At 40.5% G+C, this 26,221-nt stretch overlaps 3 protein-coding genes across 12 annotated transcripts; all 3 read left to right on the forward strand.

Annotated features, from left to right (window-relative positions):
* Positions 1 to 3,872: 3,872 nt before the first annotated feature.
* On the forward strand, positions 3,873 to 9,851 carry LOC134880957 (alcohol dehydrogenase 1). Its single transcript, XM_063908019.1, has 9 exons — positions 3,873 to 4,000; positions 4,757 to 4,858; positions 6,033 to 6,174; positions 6,336 to 6,423; positions 6,723 to 6,942; positions 7,417 to 7,677; positions 9,029 to 9,161; positions 9,494 to 9,632; positions 9,705 to 9,851. Exons 1-9 carry the CDS (start codon positions 3,983 to 3,985, stop codon positions 9,736 to 9,738), a joined length of 1,137 nt encoding a protein of 378 aa, XP_063764089.1. The 5' UTR covers positions 3,873 to 3,982; the 3' UTR covers positions 9,739 to 9,851.
* A 197-nt stretch (positions 9,852 to 10,048) lies between these two features.
* Positions 10,049 to 15,735, forward strand: LOC134880958 (alcohol dehydrogenase 1-like). 2 transcript variants are annotated; one of them, XM_063908020.1, is made up of 7 exons: positions 10,049 to 10,907; positions 12,227 to 12,328; positions 12,701 to 12,842; positions 13,033 to 13,120; positions 14,393 to 14,520; positions 14,903 to 15,041; positions 15,115 to 15,735. In XM_063908020.1, the coding sequence occupies exons 1-7, from the start codon at positions 10,890 to 10,892 to the stop codon at positions 15,146 to 15,148; spliced, it is 651 nt and encodes a 216-aa protein (XP_063764090.1). In that variant the 5' UTR covers positions 10,049 to 10,889; the 3' UTR covers positions 15,149 to 15,735. The 2 variants fall into 2 exon arrangements, with proteins under 2 accessions (XP_063764090.1, XP_063764091.1); XM_063908021.1 differs by lacking the exons at positions 10,049 to 10,907; positions 12,227 to 12,328; positions 12,701 to 12,842; positions 13,033 to 13,120 and adding an exon at positions 13,128 to 14,240 and having other exon boundaries at positions 14,388 to 14,520.
* Positions 15,736 to 15,815: 80 nt separating this feature from the next.
* LOC134880956 (alcohol dehydrogenase 1-like) lies at positions 15,816 to 25,718 on the forward strand. 9 transcript variants are annotated; one of them, XM_063908010.1, is made up of 12 exons: positions 15,831 to 15,956; positions 16,933 to 17,030; positions 17,136 to 17,274; positions 17,354 to 17,964; positions 19,321 to 22,227; positions 23,284 to 23,425; positions 23,598 to 23,685; positions 23,979 to 24,195; positions 24,582 to 24,842; positions 24,941 to 25,073; positions 25,322 to 25,460; positions 25,571 to 25,718. In XM_063908010.1, the coding sequence occupies exons 5-12, from the start codon at positions 22,102 to 22,104 to the stop codon at positions 25,602 to 25,604; spliced, it is 1,140 nt and encodes a 379-aa protein (XP_063764080.1). In that variant the 5' UTR covers positions 15,831 to 15,956; positions 16,933 to 17,030; positions 17,136 to 17,274; positions 17,354 to 17,964; positions 19,321 to 22,101; the 3' UTR covers positions 25,605 to 25,718. The 9 variants fall into 9 exon arrangements, with proteins under 9 accessions (XP_063764085.1, XP_063764080.1, XP_063764087.1 ...); XM_063908011.1 differs by having other exon boundaries at positions 15,874 to 15,960; XM_063908017.1 differs by lacking the exon at positions 17,354 to 17,964 and having other exon boundaries at positions 22,126 to 22,227.
* The last annotated feature ends 503 nt before the right edge of the window (positions 25,719 to 26,221 follow it).

Raw genomic sequence — 26,221 nt, forward strand, 5'->3', positions numbered from 1 at the left:
AATCAACATTTTAAACTTCCAAATAACTAACATGCTGTACAAATGTCCACCAAAAATCTTTTGTCTGATGAATGTCAAAAATGACCCATATTAGAATCAATGTGTTTTTATGCCATTTTTGTCAATTTGGTTAAGAATAATCACTTGTATAATATTTAGTATTATATTCAGGACCACACAAGAATGATTTCATGTTTGAAATATCTTTATTTTTCACTTTTTAACATTTTTGAAAAAGAAAATTTGTGTGTGTGTGTGTGTGTGTGTGTGTGTGTGTGTGTGTGTGTGTGTGTGTGTGTGTGTCCGTTCCTCTCTCTGTACCCTGTTTTGCCTTCTTGTCTCATCACTGTATGCAGTTTGTTTCTGGCTGTGATCATTGCACACAGGTACATTGCATTTCCCACACCTATTGTTGACTTTGCGATATTTGCTACTTGGGCAGATCTGACACCTCTTTCTCTTTGGTTGGCCCTGTCTGCTTCTTTCCTGTGGCTGGGTTGTGGCTTTTGTCACCCCACACCTTCCCATTGCTTCAATAATCGGGGTTTGCCGTTGGGGGCAGCCTTCCAGTCGACTCCTCATGTGTGGTGTGACAAGCTCCTTTGACAGCTCTTTGAGGAAGAGCCGTCGTGCATTGGTGATGCCGCTCTTGAATTCTGGGTGCTGGTCCTCTTATCATCGAAGCGCAAGGTACGGCGAATGTCTTCAAATCTTCCAACAGCCATAGTAGCCTTGTACATGGGATTATGTAGAGGACTCCCAAACAGCTCACGGACTGATACATCCCAGTTCTTCTCACTTCCTGCAAGCAGGGTCAATCCAATGAAGGCCATGAATTCATCTTTGGTGACATTTTTCCATTCTTTTCCTCTAGCTGTTGCTACTCTCCGTCCTTCCAAGTTTGTGCACTTCATCACCTCTTGTATTATATCATCAGTGATAAAGAGCTCCCATGCATCTTTTGGTGAGACAGTGGTGCTAAGCTCTTGTGCAGGCCCTGACCGACTTCTGAGGATATTGTGGCTCTGTGTTCTGCCCTGGGTGGGAGGTAACTCGCTCCAGTAAGAGCCCTTCCGACTCATTCTGTTGGACATGATTTGGACACTTTCTTCTTCAGAAGACACAGAAGAGGAATCTTCTGAGTCAGATTGATCCTGTTCAGTTGGATTTCCAGGTGGACGACTGCCACTGCCACCTGGACAATAGTCTGGGTCCTCATCATCAGAAATGTCAGACTCGGAGTCCAACCCTGTTACTGCCTCTCCATCATCCAGCATCTGTAGGACCATTTCAGCTGTGTATCTAGCAGCCATGACACCTTGGATGAGGAAACATAAGAGTAATGTTTTCAATAGATCAATATGTAGCTATATAAATTAATACACACACACACACGCACACACAATACATATAGAGCTCCTGCAGATGATGTCATATATGCTGGTCACGTGACGAGATACGACAGGGGCAGCCATTTTGGCAGTCATCGCGGCAGTAAATTGACAGGCACTGGCAGACTGTCAATGATGGTGGATAACTGCTGTGCACCAGGTTGCACAAATAGGCGTGGGAAAAAGAAAGGTGTATCGTATTATCGCATTCCTAAAGACGCGGAGAGGAGGGAGAAGTGGATTGGAGCGATTAAAAGAGCCAGGAGCCTTCAGAAAAAGACTGAAAGATGGGACCCCCCGGCCGTTGGCTTTCGCTTATGCAGTGATCACTTCATATCAGGTGGGTGAAGGAATACAGTACAATGCTACAAAAAGTTTCTGGTCAGTTTAATTAAATTTAATTAGTTTAATTTAAGAAGTAGCACCCAGTTATTATAGCTAACGGACACTGTGATGTCCCTTTTTAACTCAACAAGTGTGGCTCTGGCGCAGCCTAGCCAGTTAGCAAGTTAGCTTGTAGCAAGCTAGTGGTAAACAAACCCGTGTTGAAATATTCCTTCTTATTTTGTAGGGAGAAAGAGTGATAATCCGTTGAGTCCGGATTTTAGCTAGCCAAGCTAATAAACAAACAATGCTAACGTGACACTGCCTATCAAACTGGAATAATTTAATACTTACCCTTGCAGTGATGATGCCGAAGTTTTTGGATGTAAGACTCCACAGTTGAATGTTGTTTACGAAGCCGGACTGACACCATTTGTAAGCCTCCAAGCTTTTGTACGCTCTGAGGGAGTCTCCTGAGTACACTGATGGAAAGCTTACAAGATAGCTGTGGATGTCTGCGTAGCGCAAGTCGGGTACATCGTCTTCAGAGCAGGAGGTTATGCTCTTGAAAAGCACACCGGGTGAATTATATGGGTCGCTTATATTTAATCTCTCTAATTTTGTACTATAAAGCCGAATTTCACTTGAATTAAAATGAGAAGTATACTCGCTCGGTAAGAAAACACTGGCACCGGTGGTCATGTTGACTGCCAAAATGGTGGCTCCCAACCAAAAGTCACGTGACCGCAGGAGCTCTATAGTAATGTTAGCTATCTTAGTTAGCTAGCTAGTGTTAGCTAGTTATAAAGTAGGCTAATTTGTTGATACATAATAATAACAACAGTCCTGAAAGACACACACAATATTATATGAAGATAATACTTACACGTATCAGCTCTTGCTGTGTAAAATAATCTTCCTAAGGGGTGACACTTCTGATATAGTCTGTGTGGTCCACAGTTAATGTATTCCTGACAGCCACAGTTGATAAGAATCAAAGGTTCCCATTGGATTCCATAGAAAATGCATGCGGGTCATTTTTGACCCACTTATGGAAGCTTGGGGTAGTAATACAAAAATTACAATTTCTTAAAATATATAAAAGGTAAGTTAAAAATGTAAATGGCATATCAAAAACATGTTTTTTGAGGAATACCTGGAATATGAAATGATAACAATTTTTCATTACGAAGATATTTCAAGAAAACAACCTCACCGGGTCATTTTTGACCCACTTATGCATCTAAGGGTTAAAAAACATCTGCCAGCTTGTTACACCACATTATGTATTGATAAAATGTATCACACTTTACCTACATTACGTTCAAACACTCGTTACATTTATTATTAATATTTCCCTGCATTTTACTCGTTATCGAACTCAACCAACATGCTAAAGAATTCCTTCAAGTTTCTATTAATTTATTTTATATTGCAATCGTTATTTTTAAAATGCAGGAATGAAACTGTAAGTATGCATTATGTTATAATGGATGTCTTCTTTAATATTGAATGCCTTCGAGCTTGAATCCTATTGACTGTCCTTGTGGTAAACCGGCGAGAGAGAAACATTTGAGCTCCACAGTTTCAGAAATAATGATTGATTGATGGTTTGGAACACAATATGGCGTTTAATCAAGGCAGCATTTTACTATATGCCTAAACTGAGTATAATAGGAGACCTTTAAAATAAAAACTGCTCCATCAGCTGAAAATCTGCTCAAAGATTGTTGTTCAACCCTGTCAGAGACTTTGAGTCAGCATACCATAATAAGGCTGTCAAACCACATCGTCTCCGACCCAAACCATGTGCTAAACAGAGAATATGAACTGTTGCCATCTAATCGGAGATACAGGGTCCCTCATTTTAATAAAGTCAGACTGAAGCTCTCCTTGGAGCACCAATCAATCCTAACAGTAAATACAAACTAAAGGGTCTTTGAGCATGTTTCTCTCAGTGATGTTATTTGTCTTGTTTCCGTCTTGATCTGACCGTTAAAGTAATATTGTATATTCATGTAAGAGCAACAGTTATAAGCCCACACCCACTTTTTAATTCAGTTAGACTTCAGCTTCAGCTAGATTGTGTGCTTTACTTTGGAATATCCATGCTGTTTTTTTTATGTTGCACAATTAGTCCCTGCCCATCTTAATGTTTGCACAACAGCATTGCCAAGTCAGCATTGTTTAAAACTCAATTACGGGTGCTCTCCTCCTCACTCTCCAGCCCAGCAGCATTTCTTTCCCAAACTTTCTGACACTCAGAAATGGCTACAGCTGGTAAGGTAGGTACAATATGAAATATGTATTGAGTACTACATGTTTTGTAGTAAGGTTGCATGTGCTGTAACCACTCTCCTATGGTTAGAATATACCAAAGTGATACCTGTTAACATATTTCAGTGTGTTTCAATCTGCAGTGTTAATGTATTTGTCTAAGCACTTTTTTTTTTTACTTCAAAACCCTGTAAGTTTAATGATTTAAATACTGTATTTCTGTTTCTGTACCCTCTGCCTCAGTGATCTTCTATTTACTCTTCTGACGTGTCACACAGTGTGAAACTATCCAGACATTTTTGCGCAACAGTGGATATTGGCAAAGATGGTGGGGTATGAAGCCAGATAAGGTCATGGTCGAAACCCAAGAATTTCTTGGATGTGGACAGTGGAATAAAAACGTTACCAAGGAGACATTTTTTATACTAAGTGCGATAACAGCTGCTTTTAACTGTTTGCTTTCATGTGATGTTTGCTTTTTAAGGAGCAGTTATATCAGAGAAATGAATTATGTAACGTAATGACGCAAATTCAGCGGATATGTGAAATACTTTTGATAATGTAAGTGGTGTCATATAAATCAATATGTCGCCTCTGAAGGAGTGTTCTGTGTCCTTGAAATTATATTACAGAGGGAAGTAAGATTTCATGTAATCCTCAACAAGGCATAGTAAAGTGCAGGGCTTTAGGGGTTTCTGGAGCCTTTCTGGAGACAGGCAGCACCCAGTAATGTGACAGTTCATGCTGGTTTCACTGTGCTGTAGGTAATCAAGTGCAAGGCAGCAGTGGCCTGGGAGCCCAACAAGCCCTTGGTGATGGAGGAGATTGAAGTAGCCCCACCCAAGGCCGGTGAGGTCCGCATCAAGGTGAGAGACGTCCCCTTACACATGTATATCACAGACCTTAGTCATACACACACAGCGCATTGGCTGCACAAGTTGTTAACTACTACAAGTAAATAGGGTAGATGCTGTTTCACTGGGGAAACATTTATACTTATGTACTTATATTCTCAACCAATTTCTATGACATGTTATTATCGATATTAAAGGTCCCCTATTATACTCTTTTTTTTAACAATATATTTTAGGTTTCAGATATATACAAAACAGTACCATACAGATCAAGGATTTTAGCATGCCATCAACCCCTCTGTTTCAGCCCTGTTTCTGAAGTGCTGATTATGTATCTGTAGCTTTAAATGCAAATGATCTGTCACTTCCCACGCCCCTCTGTGAAGTGATTGATTAAAAAAGATTATGGTGCTCTAGGAGGAAATTCAGTTGATAAGGTGGGTGGGTGTTACCTTGTTTGGTTATTGACTTAAGGTTGCATAACCCAAAAAAACATCACAAAGTGCCAAAAATCTGATCAGCTCATTTTCAGGCAGGTTGTTATAGAAATGGGTCAGGACAAAAAGAGAGAACAGTTTTTTTCCTGAAATTTTTCGCAACTCTTAACACATATTTATTTATAAAAGACATAAAAAGTGCACAATAGATGACCTTTAAACATACTTTACTTAAACAGATTTAAACATGCTATTATTTTAGACATGAGCATCAATACGGTGAAATTAGCTGAATAGCTAACACTTAACTTACGCAAAACCTGTAACCCTACAAAATGTTGTTAGCTAACGTAATGATCCTTGGCGGGATTAACTGAAGTAAAAGCAAAAAAAGCTTAGCTTCTACTTCAGTTGAACTAGCAAGACATGTTAATGTTGTTAGCGCAGATAAACACAAAATCAATTCCATAAAACATTTAAGGTTTTAACATATGTTATGTTAGACATGAGCATCAGTAAGGTAACATTAGCTTAACAGCTACTACAATTTTACAAAACCTTGTAACCCTACAAAATGTTATTAGCTAACATAAAGCACTTAGGCTAGCTTAATTGAGATAGAAGCTAATCTCAATTAGGTAATATTTCAGTTAAGCTAGCCAGAGTTAATGTTATTAGAGCAGATAGAAGCACTATGTAGTTTCATTTAATGTCACCGTTGGTTTTGTAAAGCAATCGTCTTTGGCCAGATTGTTGCAACAGGTGTGTGCCACACCGACCTGTACCATCTGTTTGAGAGTATGCACAAAGATGGCTTCCCAGCAGTCCTCGGCCATGAGGGAGCTGGCATCGTAGAGAGCGTCGGGCCTGGGGTCACTGAATTTAAAACAGGTCAGTTAAAGCGTAGAACCTCAACAACCTTAATTTGTCTACTAGCTCATGTTTTTTTTCCCATTGGATTTGGCAGCAATGTTATCAACACCAAGGCTTATTTTTGGCCCATTAATTGTGTAAAATTACGTATAAATGGCAACATTATTTTGGACTTACAGGAGACAAGGTCATTCCTCTCTTCATTTCCCAGTGTAGAGAATGTCGCTTCTGTAAGAGTCCCAAAACCAACCAGTGTGAGAAAGGATGGTGAGCTCATGTTTATCTTCTTATGTCTTTACTTTAGGAATTCAGGATGTAGTCATAAGGTTACAGCTGTCAGGGATAGTACAATTATCTGCACTATGTGTCTACATGTGTCATATTGGTCACTATGTCAGTAGAGCGTCTTTAGTTGTTTTCTGTGGATAACAGTTTGGGTCTTTGGTTTTTATATTATTGGAAACTTTGCTCACAAGATAACATGTTTGTTCTACACTGATAGAACAGGTTCCATGAAAAAATGTAGTCTCAGGTTGTATTTTCATTTTAAGAATTTCTCTGTTAAGGGCTGCTGAACGTTATGATGTGATGTCACTAGAAGACTCCAGGTTTACCTGCAAGGGGAAGAAGGTGCTGCAGTTCATGGGGACCAGTACTTTCTCTGAGTACACTGTGGTTAACCAGATGGCTGTGGCTAAGATCGACCCTGCTGCCCCTCTGGACAAAGTCTGTCTCCTTGGCTGTGGGGTCTGCACAGGATATGGAGCAGCAGTTAATACTGCTAAGGTGTGTATGTTTGACTTTTGGGGATAAATATAAGAAGAAATCTCTGGGGCTGAGCAGTGAAGTACCAAAAATTGCAGTTCATCGAAATGCTACCAAAACTTTCTTTGCCACTGATGTTAAAATGCCTACATTTGTAGGTAAAATAAACATGTTAATCACCTGGTACAGAAAATGGGTTTGGCTAGCTAAATACTGTGTTGCATTTATTACATAAAGTAACGCATTGTGAGGAAGGTGGCTACTGTAAATGACAGATGGGTGCCGTATAATGCTGCTAGCTGTCTTTTCTGCTGTGTCACCCGGGATCACTTCGACTTCATCAATGAAGCCCATTTATAGATTAGCCATGAGTGGCATCACTGCAAAGATGGCGATATAACCAGTGGCATTTTAGCATTAAGGGACAACAACTGTTTAAGAAATAAGAAATCCAACCCAATAAAACTGTGCTGGCCAAATTGTTTTATATTTCAGGTGGAACCAGGCTCCACATGTGCTGTGTTTGGTCTGGGAGCCGTGGGTTTGGCTGCAGTCATGGGCTGCAAGGCTGCAGGAGCCAAGAGGATCATCGCTGTTGACATCAATCCAGAGAAGTATGAGAAGGCCAAAGTGTTCGGGGCGACCGACTTTGTGAACCCCAAGGATCACAGTAAACCCATCAGCCAAGTTCTGTCTGAGATGACTGACGGAGGAGTGGACTTCTCCCTGGAATGTGTCGGGAATGTGGCAGTCATGGTAAGTCAGATAGAGATGATTGCACAAATAAATATACGTATAATCATTGACAAAAGCTTGTTAGATTAAAGATTCTTTCACATTGCAACTGTGGGACAGGGGTTAGAATGGGCATCTATCAGTCTGAGGGTCATCAATTTGATCCTAGCCCCTGCCTCTTAACAAGTTATTTAACACCAAATTGTTCAATAAATCAGTTAATAAGTAATGTCATTGCTTTAATGCGGTGCTTTAATGTGGCCCTCTACTGTTATATCTCACACAGCCTCCACCCTGTACTGGAAGCTATTAATAATATGCTTCACCAATCAATGGAACTCATTTGCTTCCTAAAATGTCCATGGACGTACCAGCATTTAGGAAGTGTCTACCTAAAAACCCTATTTCATCGCTGACTTTAATCCTTTCCCTCTTCATTATACGTTTAATAAGTCTACCTATCTGGTTCTTCCTCAATGGAATGAGTTGCTGCCCAAAGAATTTGTGTCCCTGGCTTATCGCAGAAAAACTACTTTGAGTTTCTAAGCCGTGACCATGCTGGCGCTTCGCTAGACATGGTGAAGCAAAGTTGTTTCGGATAAGGAAGCAGAAGGGGATTTGTTCATCAACATACCCAACACCCACTTCCCGCTGTTACTCAATAGCACCACATGACCCTGGTAGATGCAATCATTAACCATGGTATGATGATTCATACCATTGCTATGTAAGAGGCTTTAGACATTGCCTTGTTTCATCCCTTCTTTGTTGGAGAGAGGGCGACAGGGGCAGTTTTCGGTCATTCTGTAATCAGCAGAAAAAGATGGTCGATGGTTGATGGTGGCCCTAACCCTAACTCAAATGCTGGTACTGGAAAAGAAAGCTAAATCCCCTCCCCATTGCAGGTTGATGCAGCTATTAAAGTGTAAGACGGATCTGTTCATTCCTGAGATAATGCCAAGTGATGAGTGTCTCCTCCCCGTAATGGTAACTGGACTTGCTTTTATATTGTGCCTTTCTAGTCTTCCGACCACTAAAAGCAATTTCACATTCCATGACAACATTTACCCATTCCAACGCATAATCATACAATCAGTGCTGCCATACAAGCTGCCACAGTGAAGAGTGTTTACTACTTTGTACAAGGTTAGGCCATGTCTCTACCAAGTTTAGAAAACATATTACCTGGACAGGACTTTCATTCATTGAGATACAGTCCACTGGAGTGCCAAGCCTTTGTGATGTATAAAGAAGGATACAATATTGTAACGATAGTTGTAAACCAGAGTTTAGCAAATAGTCTCCAGTAGAAGGCTCTGCCTGTGCTAATATGACAAGGTTTACAATATCATAATACTGTTTCTTCTTCTAGCGCAATGCCTTGGAGTCTTGTGTGAAAGGCTGGGGTGTCAGCGTCCTGGTTGGCTGGACGGACTTGTACGATATTGCTGCCCGACCCCTTCAGCTCATCGCTGGACGCACATGGAAGGGCTCCCTGTTTGGAGGTCAGACGCCTGTCCATTAACAATCCCCAATAACTAATGACCCTACTGTAACTGTCACAGTGATGTTTGATTGGTTGTCAATCTCAAGAGGGTGGGTCTTAGTAGTAGTAATAGTAATATGAGCCAGTGGGTCAACTTAACATTGATAAGGCCTGAATCATTTTCATGTTGGCTTTTCTTGTTTGTATGGGTTGTTATTAGCCAGTAGAATTACATTTAATCTCCCTTTCCTGTGCTCTGTTAGTTCTCAGAAGGCTTTAGACCTGGTAACGCAATCGTTAGCCATTATTATTATTTATAATTTTATAATGTGTTTGTTCTCTGTGGCTCAGGATTTAAGAGTAAGGATGGTGTGCCTCAGATGGTTAAAGGCTACCTGGACAAGAAGGTGAAGCTGGATGAGTTCATCACCCACAACATGACCCTGGCCCAGGTCAATGATGCAATTGATCTGATGAAGCAAGGCAAATGGTAGGTTTACACTTATTTCTGTACTTTTGCAATCCTTCACGATTAACCTCTGATTTTTTTTTTGCTCCACAGCATCCGGACAGTCCTGAGTGTCTCTCCACAATAAGACCACTCTGTTGCTTTCACAAAAGTTACACAAAAATCATTTAATGACTTTGCACCCTAAAGAAATATAAACAAATCACTACTTAAGATTGAATAAAATTCATGTTATTGACATTTCCTTTCTCTTGCCTTTTTTGCATATATGGTATTGAAGTAATTCAAGCAACAAAGGGTAATTGGGTAATTACTTTGTAGGGATCTTGACAGAATATTCATACACACAATAAAAATAATATAATAGGGTTATCTATCAAATGAGGCACAGCATAGGTGCGCTATTTATACAATATGTAAATGATGGTCACAGGCAATGGTGTTAGATTATAAGAATACAAAAAAAGGTTGTTAAAATCTGTAATCCGTTACCATACAGAAGAAGATATATTAAGATGACTGATGACTGACTACAATAAGTAAATTGTGATATTTAAATGTGCGTTATTGGCTTGAGGTAGCGTTCTCATCTCTCTACTTAAAGCTAGGATAGCATTGGTTAAGCCAGCAAGAGTAATTCAGTTTTTTGTAAACTATCCAACGATAAACCCATACCAAGGCTGCTTACTTTTTGGCAATTTAGTTGGCCAGCAACACTGACTCCAAAAGCCAATGAGTAACATCTGTTCTGCACTCCCTCCAAAGCCGATCCCCCAAATATGTATAAGTACTCACAGCTGTCTAGGAAGCAGAAAAATTCAGCTTTTCCTTTTTCTCTTGCTACTCACCCAGGCACCCGGTGGCAAATAATTCCCAAACATGCAATACTGCTTAAAATGACACTCTAGCCTAAAAAAGTCTCCTCTTTTTTTGTATATTGGGTATTAATGTTTCCCAAAGTAACAGAAGGTTATCTAGTTAATGGACTCTTCCACACAATTCAATACACCACCTACCCTTTCATTGGCAAAACAAACTAGCAAATAATCCTACTGTCATCATTATCCTTATCTTTATTATCCTGTAGATAAAGGTGTTTTTGGTGTACATGCTTGTATCTTTAATGCTGCTCAATATTCCCCACCCATATTAATAGTTGCAAAAACTGCTTTATTCTGGCAGCATTGTATATTACTCAAGTCCAGGTTCTCTCCTCCCTACGTTCCACTCCGACAGTATTTCTTTCTTAACTCCTTCCACTCTTTCTGACTCTCAGAAATGGCTACAGCTGGTAAGGTATGTACATTGTACTCTTATTTAAAAAGGCGCTATAACCACTCTGCTATTGAGGCAATATTAAGTAATCATAATGTTTTCATTATGTGAATGGGTGGAATATACAGAGCTAATATCTAATCAGCAACATTGTTCTCTCATGTCCAGTCTTAATGTATTTCTTTTTGCACCTGCATGTTTATTTTACTAAACCAACATAGACTGGTATTTTTCTTGCTGCAATTAAATAATATACTAAGAATATCTCTTTCTTTCTGTACCCTCAGCCACAGTGAAATATATGGCATCTCCAGTGTTGATTTGTCACAGAGATTAAAATTACCCAGACAGTTTTTGCACATCTGTGGATATTGGCAAAGTAGAGAGGGTAGTAAGCCAAAAAGATCATGGAGGAAGACCAAGAATGCATTGCAAATCCACCATGGAATAAAAATAACTGTGCCAAAGGCCAACCTCTTTGATAGTGTGATAAAAACTAATTCATTCAGTGGTTTACTTACTGATACTTCATTTGTCAACCCAGCATAACATTTTACTGGACATACTGCTAGGATTTCAATGACGATGTTTGCTCATTCAGCATCATCTGTATCAGACAAATGGATTTTTAGCCTCAAGATGAGTGTTAACTGTACTGTAAATAATATGTTCAGGGAGAGACTGGCTCAGCCCTCAACAAGCTATGCAGAGGTGTAGTGCTGTTTGCATTATGGGAAGGCAGAAAGAATGATAAACCTGCTGCCTCTGAAATGTGTCAGGTAAGCACGCAGAGTGCAGTGCTGTTACGCAAAACCGGCCACTGTTTAAAGATAGCTGCTGTTACAGAAGAACCACTCCAAACTCTAAACACATCAGATGCTTGGTTATTACTTCACATTCTGCTTTTTTAAAGAAGATGTGCATTGACCAGGAAAAGTCCTAGACTTGTAGAGGTTACTTTACTACTTACTCTGGGCTCAGCACTAGTGCCAATAGGTGTGTTTACATTGACAACAGTGTAGCTTTGGAACTACAAATATGATGTTACCTAGGAAATTAAAGTCCTTTAATTTCATTGCATTGGTGTTACAATGCCTTAATATCTTTACTTGGCAAGTAAGAACCAAACATTGGCCGTTGCACGGGTGCCACCTTTGACTACTGGCCCTACTGTGATTCTCCACAAAACATAGATGGCCGCCCCGCCACTTGAAGGGTTTCATCTAATGCTAACAATTCTTGAAGGGTTTCCGGACATTTCCGTAGTGCGTATCATAGTATATATAAAATGTGTAAGCACCCATAATGTGAGAGTTCATGCTGGTTTCACTGTGCTGTAGGTCATAACGTGCAAGGCAGCAGTGGCCTGGGAGCCCAACAAGCCTTTGCTGATGGAGGAGATTGAAGTAGCCCCACCCCAGGCCAACGAGGTCCGCATCAAGGTGAGAGAAGTCCACTTTCACTACCTTAACATGTACATAGCATTAACCCTATAGACCCAACAATGGTCGCTTTTGCTCTTTGCTTCAATTTGTGGAGATCAGTGCCATGTTAGCCTGGTCGAGACATACAGTACAGTATTAAAGTCAGAAAACGTGGCTTCTACTTTAGTTAGGTAGACATGATTATGTTTGCATCAAATAAACAGACAATTAATTATATTTACATAAACTGTTGGTTTTTGGAAGACAGCACCTTCCATGTTAAATAGATATAGATTATAGCTTTTAGTAGAGCTCTATGCACACTGTTTCAGCATGCCAAGTATTCCAAAGTGTTTTTGGCGTAAATTGTGACCCATTGTCTTTGGCTAGATTGTGGCAACAGGTGTGTGCCTCACCGACCTGTACCATCTGTTTGAGAGTATGCCGAAAGATGGCTTCCCAGTATTCCTTGGCCATGAGGGAGCTGGCATCGTAGAGAGCGTTGGCCCTGGAGTCACTGAATTTCAACCAGGTTAGTTAGTGTACAATTTCAAAAAGACTAACTTATACAACAGCTTATGTTTTTCTCCCTGACAGACTTTCTTTTGCAGAAATGTTATCAATAGGTACAACAACGACAATTTTGGGAATTCAGCCATTCAACAAACATCTTTCCCCATTGATTTGTGTTCCTTTGACGTGGCATTGTTTTTGAATTTCAGGAGACAAGGTCATTCCTCTCTTCATCTCCCAGTGTAGAGAATGTCGCTTCTGTAAGAGTCCTAAAACCAACCAGTGTGAGAAAGGATGGTGAGCTCATCTCTGTCTTCTTGTCTCTTAATTTCATCCAGAATCAGAATCAGAAATGCATTAGTTATCCTGGGGGGGAAATTGGTTTTCATGACTTTTGTTCCTATTATTGAGTCAGAGTACCTGATGCTTCAAGGGAGGAGTTTGATGGCTCCAGGCAGGAATTACTTCCTGTGGAGCTCTACAGTGCATCTTCAGATTGTTTGGATCTTTAAAAATTTGGTTTTTTGGCATTTTCTCATGTTAACAAAATATGTGTTTTAAAATCTAACAATAGTAAACTCTATTTAGTTTCTCAGGATGTTTTGGGACACGTACTTTCCTTTAATACTTACTACTATATACTTATACTTATACTATGTTCAAGGCTGCTGATCATTTCCATGTAATGGCATTACCAGACTCCAGGTTGACCTGTAAGGGGAAGAAGGTGCTGCAGTTTATTGAAACCGGTATGTTCTCTGAGTACGCTGTGGTTAACCAGATGGCTGTAGCTAAGATCGACCCTGCTGCCCCTCTGGACAAAGTCTGTCTCCTTGGCTGTGGAATCACCACAGGATATGGAGCAGCAGTTAATACTGCTAAGGTGCTAAGGTTTGACTTTTGGGGGGTAATCCAAGATGCAACCTCTGAACAGCTCAGTGAAGCCAATGCGTAAAAGCCCAAACTGCAGTTCATGAGATGGCTACTTGAGACTCTGACTGACAGTTGTACATGGGATGAGTTTTTATACAATCACCTTTGTTTAATTATATAAAGCCTTAAAGTTACAGCTCTGCACTGAAGATACTGTTGTGCTTCTATGGAGACAGTGGTGCTGCCCAACTAGGCACAAGCACTAACCTTGGTGTGGTGCACCCTTGAATAGTCGTCAAGGGCTCAAAGTCATATTTCAATGGCGACTGTATGGCAAATGTATTCAAAGTACTCTCCACCAGTCACCAGCAGGCATTGGCACTTTAAAATTTGCATGAACCGAGCCGACAATCACTTTGTGCCTGACTCAATACATGCAACTGACTGGTTCAAAACTGAAGGGGGTGTCTACTTGTTTAGACCCTACCCTACGTTTGTCTGCTTGTTTTTTGACAGCGTTAGACCATGGATCACTTGCTTATCGGTGAGTTCGCTACTTCTCCACAATGGTGGGCTGGGTTGTAAAGAAGTTGGCATGCAGCAGCAACTTTCCTAAACCAGATAAGATCCACCTGTGCTTATAGGACTAGGTTTACCTAGTTTATGTCCTAATCTTTGACTCTCCATCTAGCGCAGTGCCTTGGAGTCTTGTGTGAGAGGTTGGGGTGTCAGCATGATTGTTGGCTCTACAGACTTGTACGACGTTGCTGCCCGGCCCCTTCAGCTCATCGCTGGACGGACATGGAAGGGCTCCCTGTTTGGAGGTCAGATACCTTTCAAATATTACAATACCCATAAGTTATCACACTACTGGAACTGTCACAGGTAAAGCTTATCATTTGGTGTTGTCAATCTCAAGTGGGTCGGTCTAATGATATTTGAAAAAGTAATATGAACGACAGTGAAAGCGAGTCCATTGGTCCTCGTATTGGTTTCGACTGAGGCCTGCATTCTTTACTTGTTGAGTGGCATAGGGGTACAGCCGTAAGAATTACAGGAAACTAAATCCTATCATTTAATCACCACCACCTATGTGACAGTATCCAAAAGGCTTTATACTCGATATAAGCAATCATTCAACCAGTTATATCAAGATAAGACTCTGGTTGCGCTTATTTGATAATGTGTTTGTTCTCTGCGGCTCAGGATTTAAGAGTAAGGATGGCGTGCCTCAGATGGTTAAAGCCTACCTGGACAAGAAGGTGAAGGTAGATGAGTTCATCACCCACAACATGACCTTGGAGCAGGTCAATGATGCCATTGAACTGATGAAGCAAGGCAAATGGTAGGTTTACCCTCCTTTGCCTTTTAAAAACTCAGGATTTAATTCTAATTTCTGCTTTGTTTTTGCTCCACAGCATCCGGACAGTCCTGAATATCTTGCCACATTAAGACCTTTGTGTTGCTTTCAATGACATAAAAAAACATTTAAAGACATGCATCCAAAAAAACACCCCCCAACCCTAACCTGTACCGTAACTTTTGTGCTAAGAGCAACAATGAGTGACAACAATGAGGACCGAGCTATCGGTGTTAAGCCTTGGTTGAGGCAAGTAAACTAGGTCAGCCCAACAAAAATATTTGCCTTGCATTACATGCTCCGATACACACCAACAGAATAATACATATACCATATGGTAGGTCAATTTGGAACAACACATAATCTGTCACTCCCAAAGCCTGGAGGAAGGTGTGTGATGAGAATCAGTTTAGATAAGCAGCTGAGTGATTGGTCAGCCACGCCCAGCCAGGAAAACAAACACAAACAGATACCAGACAGGGGACAAAGACAAAGAACTAGTTATTACTATTACACATATTGTTGTAGTTAAAATGTTATAAAGGAAATGCTTCTCAGTTGTATCGCCTGCTATGACCTGTTGCCTTTTGGCAAAGTGTTTGGTCAGTGTTTGTTTAGTATAATACATAAAATGAAGTGTTTTTTTATTAAGATGAAATAAAGTAAACCAAAGCTGCCAGTTTGCATAATGCTTCTCCTCCCTTTTTTGGAGTATTCACGAAAACATGTTGTTTGCTCAATAGTCCCAACCCATCTTAATGTGTGCCAGCTGTTTGTTTTTTTGGTAGCCTTATTTAAAACTCAAATCTAGGTTCTTTCCTCCTCACTATTCAGTCCAGCATCATAAGTTTTTCAACTCCTTCCACACTTTCTGACTGAGGAATGGCTACAGCTGGTAAAGTAGGTACATTATTCAATGCAGTTACTTTTATGCACATTATCATGGATGTTTTCACAGTAAGGTAGGATTTTTTGCCTATACTGTATAAGACTGGAAATGGGGGACAAAGAGGGGAAAGAATGCATTGTTGTTTGGTGCTAAGCGCTGAAACTATTCGACACCTGAGGCTTGTGACATTCCTGACACATTCCAAAATCTTGTGGGATTCTTTTCCTTTAATCCAGCTAATAAAATAAAGTATATTGGTCTTTCTGAGCTTCTGCCTCAAAAACAAATTGCATGTTGACATGTCACACAGATTTAAACTATTCACACATTTTTGCACAGCTGTGGATCATTGGCATGGATGAGAGGGTAGTAAGCCAAAAAAGATTACTGAGGAATTTAAAGTCAAGTCCCAGCAAGAGTTCTTTGGCATGGTGAACTTTTACCACAGCTGCATTCCATATGATTTATATAGCGCTTTTCCAAATGCTCAAAGACGCTTTACATAAAATCAAAACAGAATCAACAGAAAAATATCGAAAAAACAACAAAAGTCCTAAATGTGAAATGGGGGAGATTGAAAGCTAGAGTGAATAAGTGAGTTTTGAGAGATGTTTGAAGGATTCCAGAGTTTTGGCCTTTCGGATGTGACTGAGAAGGGAGTACCAGAGGCTGGAAAAATATGTGGCCCTTCTTCAAATGTCTTAAAGGCAAAGCCCCCAAGCTCTGGAATGGTCTGCAGAGTTGAATGGATGCTTCAGGTGCTTTGGCAAATGCAACAATGCTGGCACACCAACGCTCCTAGCGTTATCACCCCAGACGCTTCAGACTATGCCAATGGCCTGGTGCAGGAGCAGGGGATGAATGGTGTCAGGTAGCCAGTTGCTTTCTTCAGCCGGTAGTTATGCCCCAATGAACATAAGTAAAGAATTTGAACAGCAAGATCCTTGGTCTGAACCTTCCATCCAACACTTGTGTTCCCTGCTGGAGGCTCGGCAATTCACAGCGTTTGTGGACCACAAACCAATTAAATTGGCCATGAGAAATTGACTGAACCTCAAAGCGAGTCCACCTCATATTGGGTTCAGGTAAGGCCTGCTTGAGACTTGATATCTGCAATCGTTCAATCAGTATTATTAAGATAATACATTATCCACTCTTCTTTGATGATGTGTTTATTCTCTGCGGCTCAGGATTCAAGTGTAAGGATGGGGTTCCTCAGACGGTTGAAGTCTACATGCACAAGAAGGTGAAGCTAGATGAGTTCATCACCCACAACACGACGTTTGCCCAGGTCAATGATGCCATTGAACTGATGAAGCAAGGCAAATGGTAGGTTTACACTTTTATTAAGTACCTTCTCAACCATTCCTGATTTACCTCTTATTTCTGTTTGTTTTTTGTTCTACAGCATCCGGACAGTCCTGGGTGTCTTACCAGAATAAGACGGTTGTGTTGCTTCAATGACACAAAAATGATTTACTGACGTGCAGATGTAACGCTGTACAGGATTTCTACCTTATATTCAAAGCACAATATAATGCACATTTTAAGCTTATCAGACCATGTCCAGTGTACACACCAGATGTATTCAGAGCAGTTAGTTACGTCACGTTTGCTTAACTTGGCAGGTAGTGTTGAAAATATTATTCAAGCACAACTGTTATCAGTATTCAGCAGTAATAGATTAACTGCAACAGCAATAGATACATGTGATATAAACAAAAGGTCACTGTAATGATATAAATAAATAAAAAGGCATTTTCATATTTCTTATTTATTTAGTAAAAATGGGGATTACAATATGAAACACATTTTAAAATAAGGGACAATATACCCTAATGCGCACATGTAACATCACTCAAGGACTCAAACATTAGTGCATTCTTTTTCATGGGGGGAAATATCATTATTTATTTGTTTGTAAAACAAAAAAGTAAACAACAGCTCACTAAAGTGCAAGTGCTGCCCCCTAGCTGTGACAATGTGTGTGACATGTAAAAAGCATGTTTAACAAAGACAGTGGTGGGCCGTCAGGGCCAGCAAGGCCTTCTCTGCTGGCCTAAACATCATCAGAATGTAAATTAAATTTTGATATATTTTTTCCACAAATACGTATTAAATTATTCCCCATAGTCTATTCTCTTCATTTTATAGCGTTCGTCTTGGCTGCGCTGCTTCCAGCCTCAGAACGAGATTTGGAGGGCTGGCCTTTATGTTAGAGCTTTTATCCAATCATATTTCAGCCATAATGTGTTGCTAGGGTCAAAGAAATCTGCCCTTAGGCCTTCAGAATCAACAGTGCGGGCGCCTGTAGCTTAAAGTGAACGCAAACAAAACTGTGGCGTTAACCAATCAGATTTCGAGGTGGCGACAACGGGCCAGCTAGCAGGCGTATGCTAACGTTAGCACGTGCACATCTTCTGATTGGATACGCACTATTGAGAGGCAGAGCTAGGCAGTAGGCAGAGCCATACAGTCTATGGGCAAAGCTAGCAAACAGAACTAGAACTTGAGCGAGCTAATTTGTGTAGATTTCTACAAGCTATTTTTTTCAACCCACAATGGCTGAAGGAGGAGAAGAGATCAATTTGGTCGAAGATATAATTACAACGCCATTTTCAAAACGAACTTTTCTAGTAAAGCTACACATCTTGAAAAGGGAACGACCAACTCCAACGCTAGCGAGCCTAGCACAGCAGGGAAACTACGAGCGGTACCCCTGGCTCACAGCCTCCGAGAGGCACTGCAAATTGTACTGCCGGGAATGCCTGGTATTTGCAACTGATCGGTAAACAGGAACTTTCATTTATGGGACACGATGAAAGCGCCGAGTCCAGAAACAGAGGAAACTACGTGGAGCTTCTTTCTTTTCTTGCTGAGAACAACACAGATTTGCATTACCACCTGTACACAAACAACATGTTTACTGGGACGTCAGGCAAAATACAAAACGACCTGATTTATGCTATTGCTGAAGTGATGGAAGAAGAGATCAAAATGAAGATTAAAAAAGCACCCTTTGTCGCTGTTATGGTGGACGAGACGTCAGATGTGGGTAATGTAGCACAGCTGGCACTTGTCCTGCGTTATGTGACAGACACAGGTGTCAAGGAGCGGTTTGTCAGATAATCTGATTAATTAAGTTAACTGTAAATATGCTGATGTATTGATTATAAATGCTTCAGAAATATTAATTTAACTCTGTTGTACTTGACTATGTTAAGGTGATGCAACGCCCGGTTATACTGCGTTTCTGTCTAAATGTATAGTTTCTAGAGCCATGGCGTTCAAATTCAAGTTAATTCAGGTAGGACTGTGTAGGATATCACTGAAGGCCTAGGTGTGAAATGCACGGCCCGCCACTGAACAAAGAAGCAACATTTAAGTGCGTGTATTATTGTTTGAGCGAAAAACAAAGGTGGACGCTGGGAAGTTGTTTCGATATTAGAGTTTTTATTTCTGTAGTCTAAACTGTGGAGGGTAACATTGGAGAAGCCAGCAAAGGTTAAATATATTTTGAAGAATTCCATCATTCTCAGCTATTAGCATACAAGGTAGATCTCACTTCTCTTAACTTGCATCCCTGCGTCCCTCACTTGCGCCTTTTCCTTGCGCATTAGTCCCTCCCACCAGTGATGCGCGGAGAGACTCAAGGTAACTAGCGAAGAAAGAGGAAGCAAGGAAATTAGCTTCAAGAGCAATGGAGCGCCACAGGGATGACATATTTCTGAAGGCCAACCCGGATAATGCTGCACATGGGTTCCTTCGACAAAAAAGCAATGCGATTTCTCGAGAGGCTTTTGGAATATTGTAAAAAATAAGATCTGTGGAAAACAAACCTGTGTGATAAATGCACCTTTTGTTCAGTTGGATAATCTCAGTTAGTTTACCTAACCGGAAACAGCTGGTAGTTCACAGAAACTGGCTGTAGAGTTTATTGCTTGATATTGGCGATCGGAAACAGTTAGCCTATGTTAGTACACGTTTGTATCATTTGTTGTAGACCCAAATACATTTAATGAAATAACAACTCATTTTCAAAAAGAAATTGCAGCGTCTCCGGCACAAATAAGTGCCATGGGACGCTCCTTAAGATGGCGTCCAAAAATGTACTGCCGGTGAGACTGAGGAGCGAGGAAATTACTTCATAAGAGAAGTGGGATCTACCCATACAGTAGTTGCCAGCATGCATTGTACAAATTATTCACGAATGCTTCCTTTTTGTAACTTGAAGACAATAACACAATGTGCTTGCAGTGTGCAAAATATAATCTGGCCTCAATGTTGTCCCCAGTACATGATTAAGTAGGGTATATAGAGGCCAGACCAACATGTGCAGTGTTTTTGTCTGAGCCCCTGGGCCTCTCTCCAAACATGAGCTCTACAATACATAGATAGATGGAATCGTAGGATGAAGCCCTCTTTATTAGTCACATACATGCACACAGCAGAGCACACAAAGTGAAATTGGTCCTCTGCATTCTATTGTGCAGCGCCCAGGGAGCAAGGAGGTGTCCGGTGCCTTGCTCAAGGGCACCACAGCATGGCCTAGGAGGTGAACTGGGACATCCAAGTAGCAGTCCACTTTCCATATTTCATGTTTGGGGACTTGAACCGGCGACCCTACGATTCCCAGTCCAAGCCCCTACTTACTGAGCCACTGCTGGACACTGTATATGGCCCACATCTGACCCTACATACAGTATCTGACCCAGCTTTAAGTGATCAGTCAGCAAGTGATAAAATAGCTGCAGAAGTTTTGTTCTTCTTTTCCCACATTTATCTGTTACAAAGGAAACAGTCCCTGCCCATCTGGATGTTTGCGTTACTGCTTTTCTTCCGCAGCTGTGTTGAAACAGCACTCCTCCATTCTTGTGGTGTTTCTTTCTCAACTCCTGCACTTTTCAGCAGTCTGAGTTTCTCTGCAAAATTGGCCACTGCTGGTAAGGCAGATTCAAAATAGGAGAAATCTTTAGTGCAACTGTGCAGTTTAAATCAATTTTTCAGAGTATAGTTTTAGGTATAGTTAGTACTTTAGATTTATGTATTTTACATGAAAATTATGGATTGATTTACATTTGAAATTGTGGGTGTTCAGAGTTGATGTGATTTTCTTTGCACATGTATATCTAACTCAAACTTGAAATATTGTGAATATGTTTCCCTCCTCTCCCAAAGTTAAATATTGCATGTCCTTTTTTGACTTAGCCCAAAGTTGGAAACTATCCAGACACTTTTGCGAAGCTGTGGATATTGGCAAAGATCAGGGGGTAGAAAGCCAAAATGGTCTTGGCTAAATCCTAACAATTAAATAAAGACCGAAGACACTTCAAGTCAAATCCCTTCATTTATGAATGATTTACTAAATGTTGTACTTTACGAGGTGATTTTTGTGAACTTTAAACTCTGGATTTGCATATGCTGTTTGAAGGGGCAGCTGTACTAAAATAGATAAATGTGACTCCAATTTATCTTAGAGACATTATTCATAATTATGCAGGAAGCATATGAAACTCCTTTCATTATGAAGATTACTAATGATGTAACTCAGGCGAATCGTTTAAAACCACAGCTGAACACATATTTGTTCAGTTTAGCTTTTAATTAGCAGCATCCCATTGAATTGTTTTTTATCCATATGCATATTCCTATTATTTTATTCATTTATTTAATAGTTTTAAGGTTTTATTTTATGTCAATAATTTTGTCTTGTGTCTTTCTTACATTTTCTGAGTGTGTTATCTGATGTGAATTTTTCAATTATTTTTACTAGCTTACTTTTATTCAATTATTGTATTATTCCCTTGCATATTTCGCCCGTTTATACCCTAAAATCGTATATATCATGCACATATGCTGCATGTGTTTATCTCATGTTAGGTGGTATTTAGTTTACACTTTGATCTGCATCCTGTGTATAAAGTGCTATACAAATAAAGCTCTATTATAATTATTGTTATTATTATATTTGCATATTGGCGTGAAAATCAATGTTGTTCCTCTAGGTGAGCTTGAAATAATATTACAGAAGACAGTGACATTGCATCGAATGCTTATGTAGTGAAATGCAGGGCTTGACTGGGTGTGGTCATTCGGTAGAACCTTTCCAGAAACCTATATTTTTAATTGTGGCAGACCCAAGTCATGTGAGATTTCATGCCTGTGTCATTGTCACTGCAGGTCATCAAGTGCAAGGCAGCAGTGGCCTGGGAGCCAAACAAGCCTTTGGTGATGGAGGATATTGAAGTATCCCCACCAGAGGCCAACATGGTCCGCATCAAGGTGAGAGACGCCCCCTTTCAAGACTTAGAATTGAAAACACTCAGGAAATACTGAATTTCGTGTTTCTTCACGACATCCCTCACAGTAAGTGAGGGATGTAGTTTTGGATGCTATGTTACTGACAAACAACAAAGACTTCACCCACCATAAATCAGCAGTGACATCATCTAACCCTAACCCATCAGAAGTGTAATCCCAGTCAGAAAATCTGTCAAACAGGAAGTTTGAGGATGCCATAGACAACCCTACTTCCTCGCCTGCCTTTTTCTGAGGTGTTCCACAGGGTTTAGTCCTTGGTCCAACCTTTTTCTTCACTTATACATGTAATCTCTGGGCAACCTGCTTGGTCAGTTCAGCGGTCAACCAGAGATTTAGAGTTAATTGTTTATACCCAATTTGGATCACACCTACAATATGCATTGTACTTTTCGCCTTTTTCAGACACATTTCCGCGTCCCTGCCGCCACAGGTGCAAACCGCTGAAACCAGGCTTTTAACCTCACATCCGAGATACCACATCACACTGATCCTCTCATTCGCTCACTGGCTTCTAGATAAATAAAGAACAGAAGAATAATTTACAAGGCCCTGCATAGTTCACCTTTTCCCTCATCTAGGCTACTCTGATAGACTGACCAAGGTCTGGTATTCATACACAGCTTCCTTTGCAAATACAAAGGTTGATTTCATGTTTGCAGCTGGGGTCCCGTTACACTGGAACTAGCTGATTCTGTAAACTCCTTCAAAAAGCTTTTGTGTCTTCTTTGCATCTTTATAGTATCTCCCTGTGAAACACTTTTGAACTTTGTTATTAAATTTGCTTGTATAAATAAAATGTTCTAACGTTACTCTATGCCTGATAAGGGAAGTGTGAATGGAGTATTATTCAGTTGGCTGCCATCTGCAACCCCACCACTTGATTGAATCTTAAAAAAGGCACATATTCTCATTCCTAACAGTTTTTCTCTTAGTTTTGGAAAGACCCCACCAATTTAAACTTTCAAATGAAAGACCCATTGTTGTTTTGAATGTGTGGTTGTTTGTTCATCTTTGTAGATTGTGGCAACCGGGGTGTGCCACACCGACCTGTATCATCTATATGAGGGTATGGGTGAAGACGACTTTCCAGCAGTTCTCGGCCATGAGGGAGCCGGTATCGTAGAAAGCGTTGGCCCTGGAGTCACTGAATTCCAACCGGGTCAGTTCAATCTTTAAACCAAAACAACCTAAATTGAACAGCTCATGATTATTTTCCTGTCAGACTAAGTGAAATCAATGTCAGCAAGGGGTGCACTAAAATACAGTATATGTGTGCCCTGTAGATTGGGCTTGAATTCCTTTGACACAGAAACATTGTGTTCAAACTTCAGGAGACAAGGTTATTCCTCTGATCATCCCTCAGTGTAAAGAATGTCGCTTCTGTAAGAGTCCTAAAACCAACCAGTGTGAGAAAGGATGGTGAGTATTCCTCTTATTTCCTATTCTTATTCATTCAGGATGTGTGAGTTATATAATGGACCTATTTTTGATTCACGTTGTATGCATGCATCTGCAAATGTCAAAGTACTCATGTTGTCAGTACAGTGACTTCACTTGTTTTCTGATGATGACATAGGACAAATGTTTAGGTCTTTTGTTCCCTTTTTTGTCACACTGCTCATGTTAACAAACACTCCTTGCATCTTTGAACAGGATAAGTGCAAAATTTGAGTCAGAAGTTGTATTTGCATTTAAATATTTTTTCCAATCAGGGATGGTGGTGATGATGTGAATGCATTAGCAGTTTCCAGGTTGACCTGTAAGGGGAAGAAGGTGCTGCAGTTCATGGGGACCAGTACCTTCTCTGAGTACACAGTGGTTAACCAGATGGCTGTGGCTAAGATCGACCCTGCTGCCCCTCTGGACAAAGTCTGTCTTCTTGGCTGTGGAATCACCACAGGATATGGAGCAGCAGTTAATACTGCTAAGGTGTGTATGTTGGAATGTTTTGGAGAGTCCAACTTGTGTTGGTGAAAATACCTGTTGTTATGTATCGGGTGGGAGAGGTCTCAGGTCGCACACCAGGGCCACACCACATTAACTTCAGTATGATACCCATTTTTAGATTGGCCAATAGTTATACAATGTTTTCATTGCCAAGATGGCCACCAACTTTGATCTTTACAACAGTTCTTTGTGGACTTAGTTTCCATGACGTCACCTAAATTTCTAGTCTAAGATTCGTCCCATCCATTAAACATCAGACATATTATACCCATAAGACCCTTTGACGACACAGTGTTTAGGAAGAACCAGAGTTGTAGGTATCAAGAAGTCCAGCCTAAAGACCGATGTGGTTTTCTGGTATAATTCAGGTGGAACCAGGCTCCACATGTGCTGCGTTCGGTCTGGGAGCCGTGGGTTTGGCTGCAGTCATGGGCTGCAAGGCTGCAGGAGCCAAGAGGATCATCGCTGTTGACATCAATCCAGAGAAGTTTGAGAAGGCCAAGGTGTTCGGGGCGACCGACTTTGTGAACCCCAAGGATCACAGTAAACCAATCAGCCAAGTTCTGTCTGAGATGACTGACGGAGGAGTGGACTTTTCCCTGGAATGTGTCGGGAATGTTGGAGTCATGGTAAGTAACTACGACAAAAACACATATCCTAAAGCACTCTACAGATGTCCAACCCTGTGGCAACAGGTCTGCTGAATTTGTGCTGCTTCTCCATCTAGTGCAGTGCCTTGGAGTCTTGTGTGAAAGGTTGGGGTGTCAGCGTGATTGTTGGCTGGACAGACTTGCACGACGTTGCTGCCCGACCCCTTCAGCTTATCGCTGGACGCACATGGAAGGGCTCCCTGTTTGGAGGTGAAAACCTTGTCTGTCAAATATTACCATTCCTACTAACGAATGATTGTATTCTATGCTGTTAATAATTAGTTTTAGAGCGGTGCCAATGTATTCTCTATCTGGTGATAGCTACTGCTGCTACTACATACCCTTTGAAGTGACCGTAACCAAAAGGCTGTTGGCCTGTATTCTCTGAAATCATTCAACTAGCATTTTAAAGATACCTTTGCGCTTATTTGATAATATGTTTGTTCTCTGCGGCTCAGGATTTAAGAGTAAGGATGGCGTGCCTCAGATGGTTAAAGCCTACCTGGACAAGAAGGTGAAGGTAGATGAGTTCATCACCCACAACATGACTTTGGATCAGGTCAATGATGCCATTGAACTGATGAAGCAAGGCAAATGGTAGGTTTCCTTTACATTTTCTCCACTATTCAGGATTCACTAACCAGTTATACCGATAAAGAATCAACAATGAATAGTTCTCTAATCCCTGTTTTGTTTTTGCTCCACAGTATCCGGACAGTCCTGAGTGTCTCTCAACAATAATACCACTGCTGCTTTCAACCGACACAAAACTAATTTGAAGTACATTGTTGTACAGATGTTGAACACAATGTCTATACTCCGAGTAGTTGCACATAATAAAAGGATTAAACAATGCACAGAGTACGTGTCTGACCCTGGACAGTCAACACTATTTCACATCTCATCACAGGTGGTGGCTTTCTCTTGTTTGTTCTGATTGTAAATCACAGGATGTGTCCTCCAAACAGTTATGTATCTGAAGATTGCATTTAGTTGAGTTAGTTTTTTTTCCTAGTCAGTCAAATAGCTAATTAATCCAGACAAGTTTGGGTATATTTATGAAGGGCTCGTAAAAGTTCAAAGAAATACATGCTACCTGTCAAATTATTTTACTTTATTTATCTTGTTCTTCCCTTTTTTAAGGCATATGGATAACAATCAAAATATGAATGGAGGTAGGTATAAAGAGTTACCATGACAAACCAAACAAAAACACTCATCTATCTTTAGGTATATAGATACACACAATCACACAACAGCACAAACACACAACAAAAAAACAAAAAATATATATATAAATAATAATAAATTAATACATTTAAAAAACATCCACAGTGATTACCCAATTACTTCGATCG

This window comes from Eleginops maclovinus, chromosome 19, assembly GCF_036324505.1.
Source record: "Eleginops maclovinus isolate JMC-PN-2008 ecotype Puerto Natales chromosome 19, JC_Emac_rtc_rv5, whole genome shotgun sequence".
Taxonomy (NCBI): domain Eukaryota; kingdom Metazoa; phylum Chordata; class Actinopteri; order Perciformes; family Eleginopidae; genus Eleginops; species Eleginops maclovinus.

Bases quoted from the DNA above. Each gene is read 5' to 3' on its own strand.
- LOC134880957 (XM_063908019.1), top strand. The intron at 6,943-7,416 runs GTGTGTATGTTT...TTTATATTTCAG, and splicing joins CAGCAGTTAATACTGCTAAG to GTGGAACCAGGCTCCACATG. The intron at 9,162-9,493 runs GTCAGACGCCTG...TCTGTGGCTCAG, and splicing joins GAAGGGCTCCCTGTTTGGAG to GATTTAAGAGTAAGGATGGT.
- LOC134880958 (XM_063908020.1), top strand. The intron at 12,843-13,032 runs GTTAGTTAGTGT...TTTGAATTTCAG, and splicing joins AGTCACTGAATTTCAACCAG to GAGACAAGGTCATTCCTCTC. The intron at 14,521-14,902 runs GTCAGATACCTT...TCTGCGGCTCAG, and splicing joins GAAGGGCTCCCTGTTTGGAG to GATTTAAGAGTAAGGATGGC.
- LOC134880956 (XM_063908010.1), top strand. From the start codon at position 22,102: ATGCCTGTGTCATTGTCACTGCAGGTCATCAAGTGCAAGGCAGCAGTG. The intron at 23,426-23,597 runs GTCAGTTCAATC...TTCAAACTTCAG, and splicing joins AGTCACTGAATTCCAACCGG to GAGACAAGGTTATTCCTCTG. The intron at 24,843-24,940 runs GTAAGTAACTAC...TTCTCCATCTAG, and splicing joins TCGGGAATGTTGGAGTCATG to TGCAGTGCCTTGGAGTCTTG.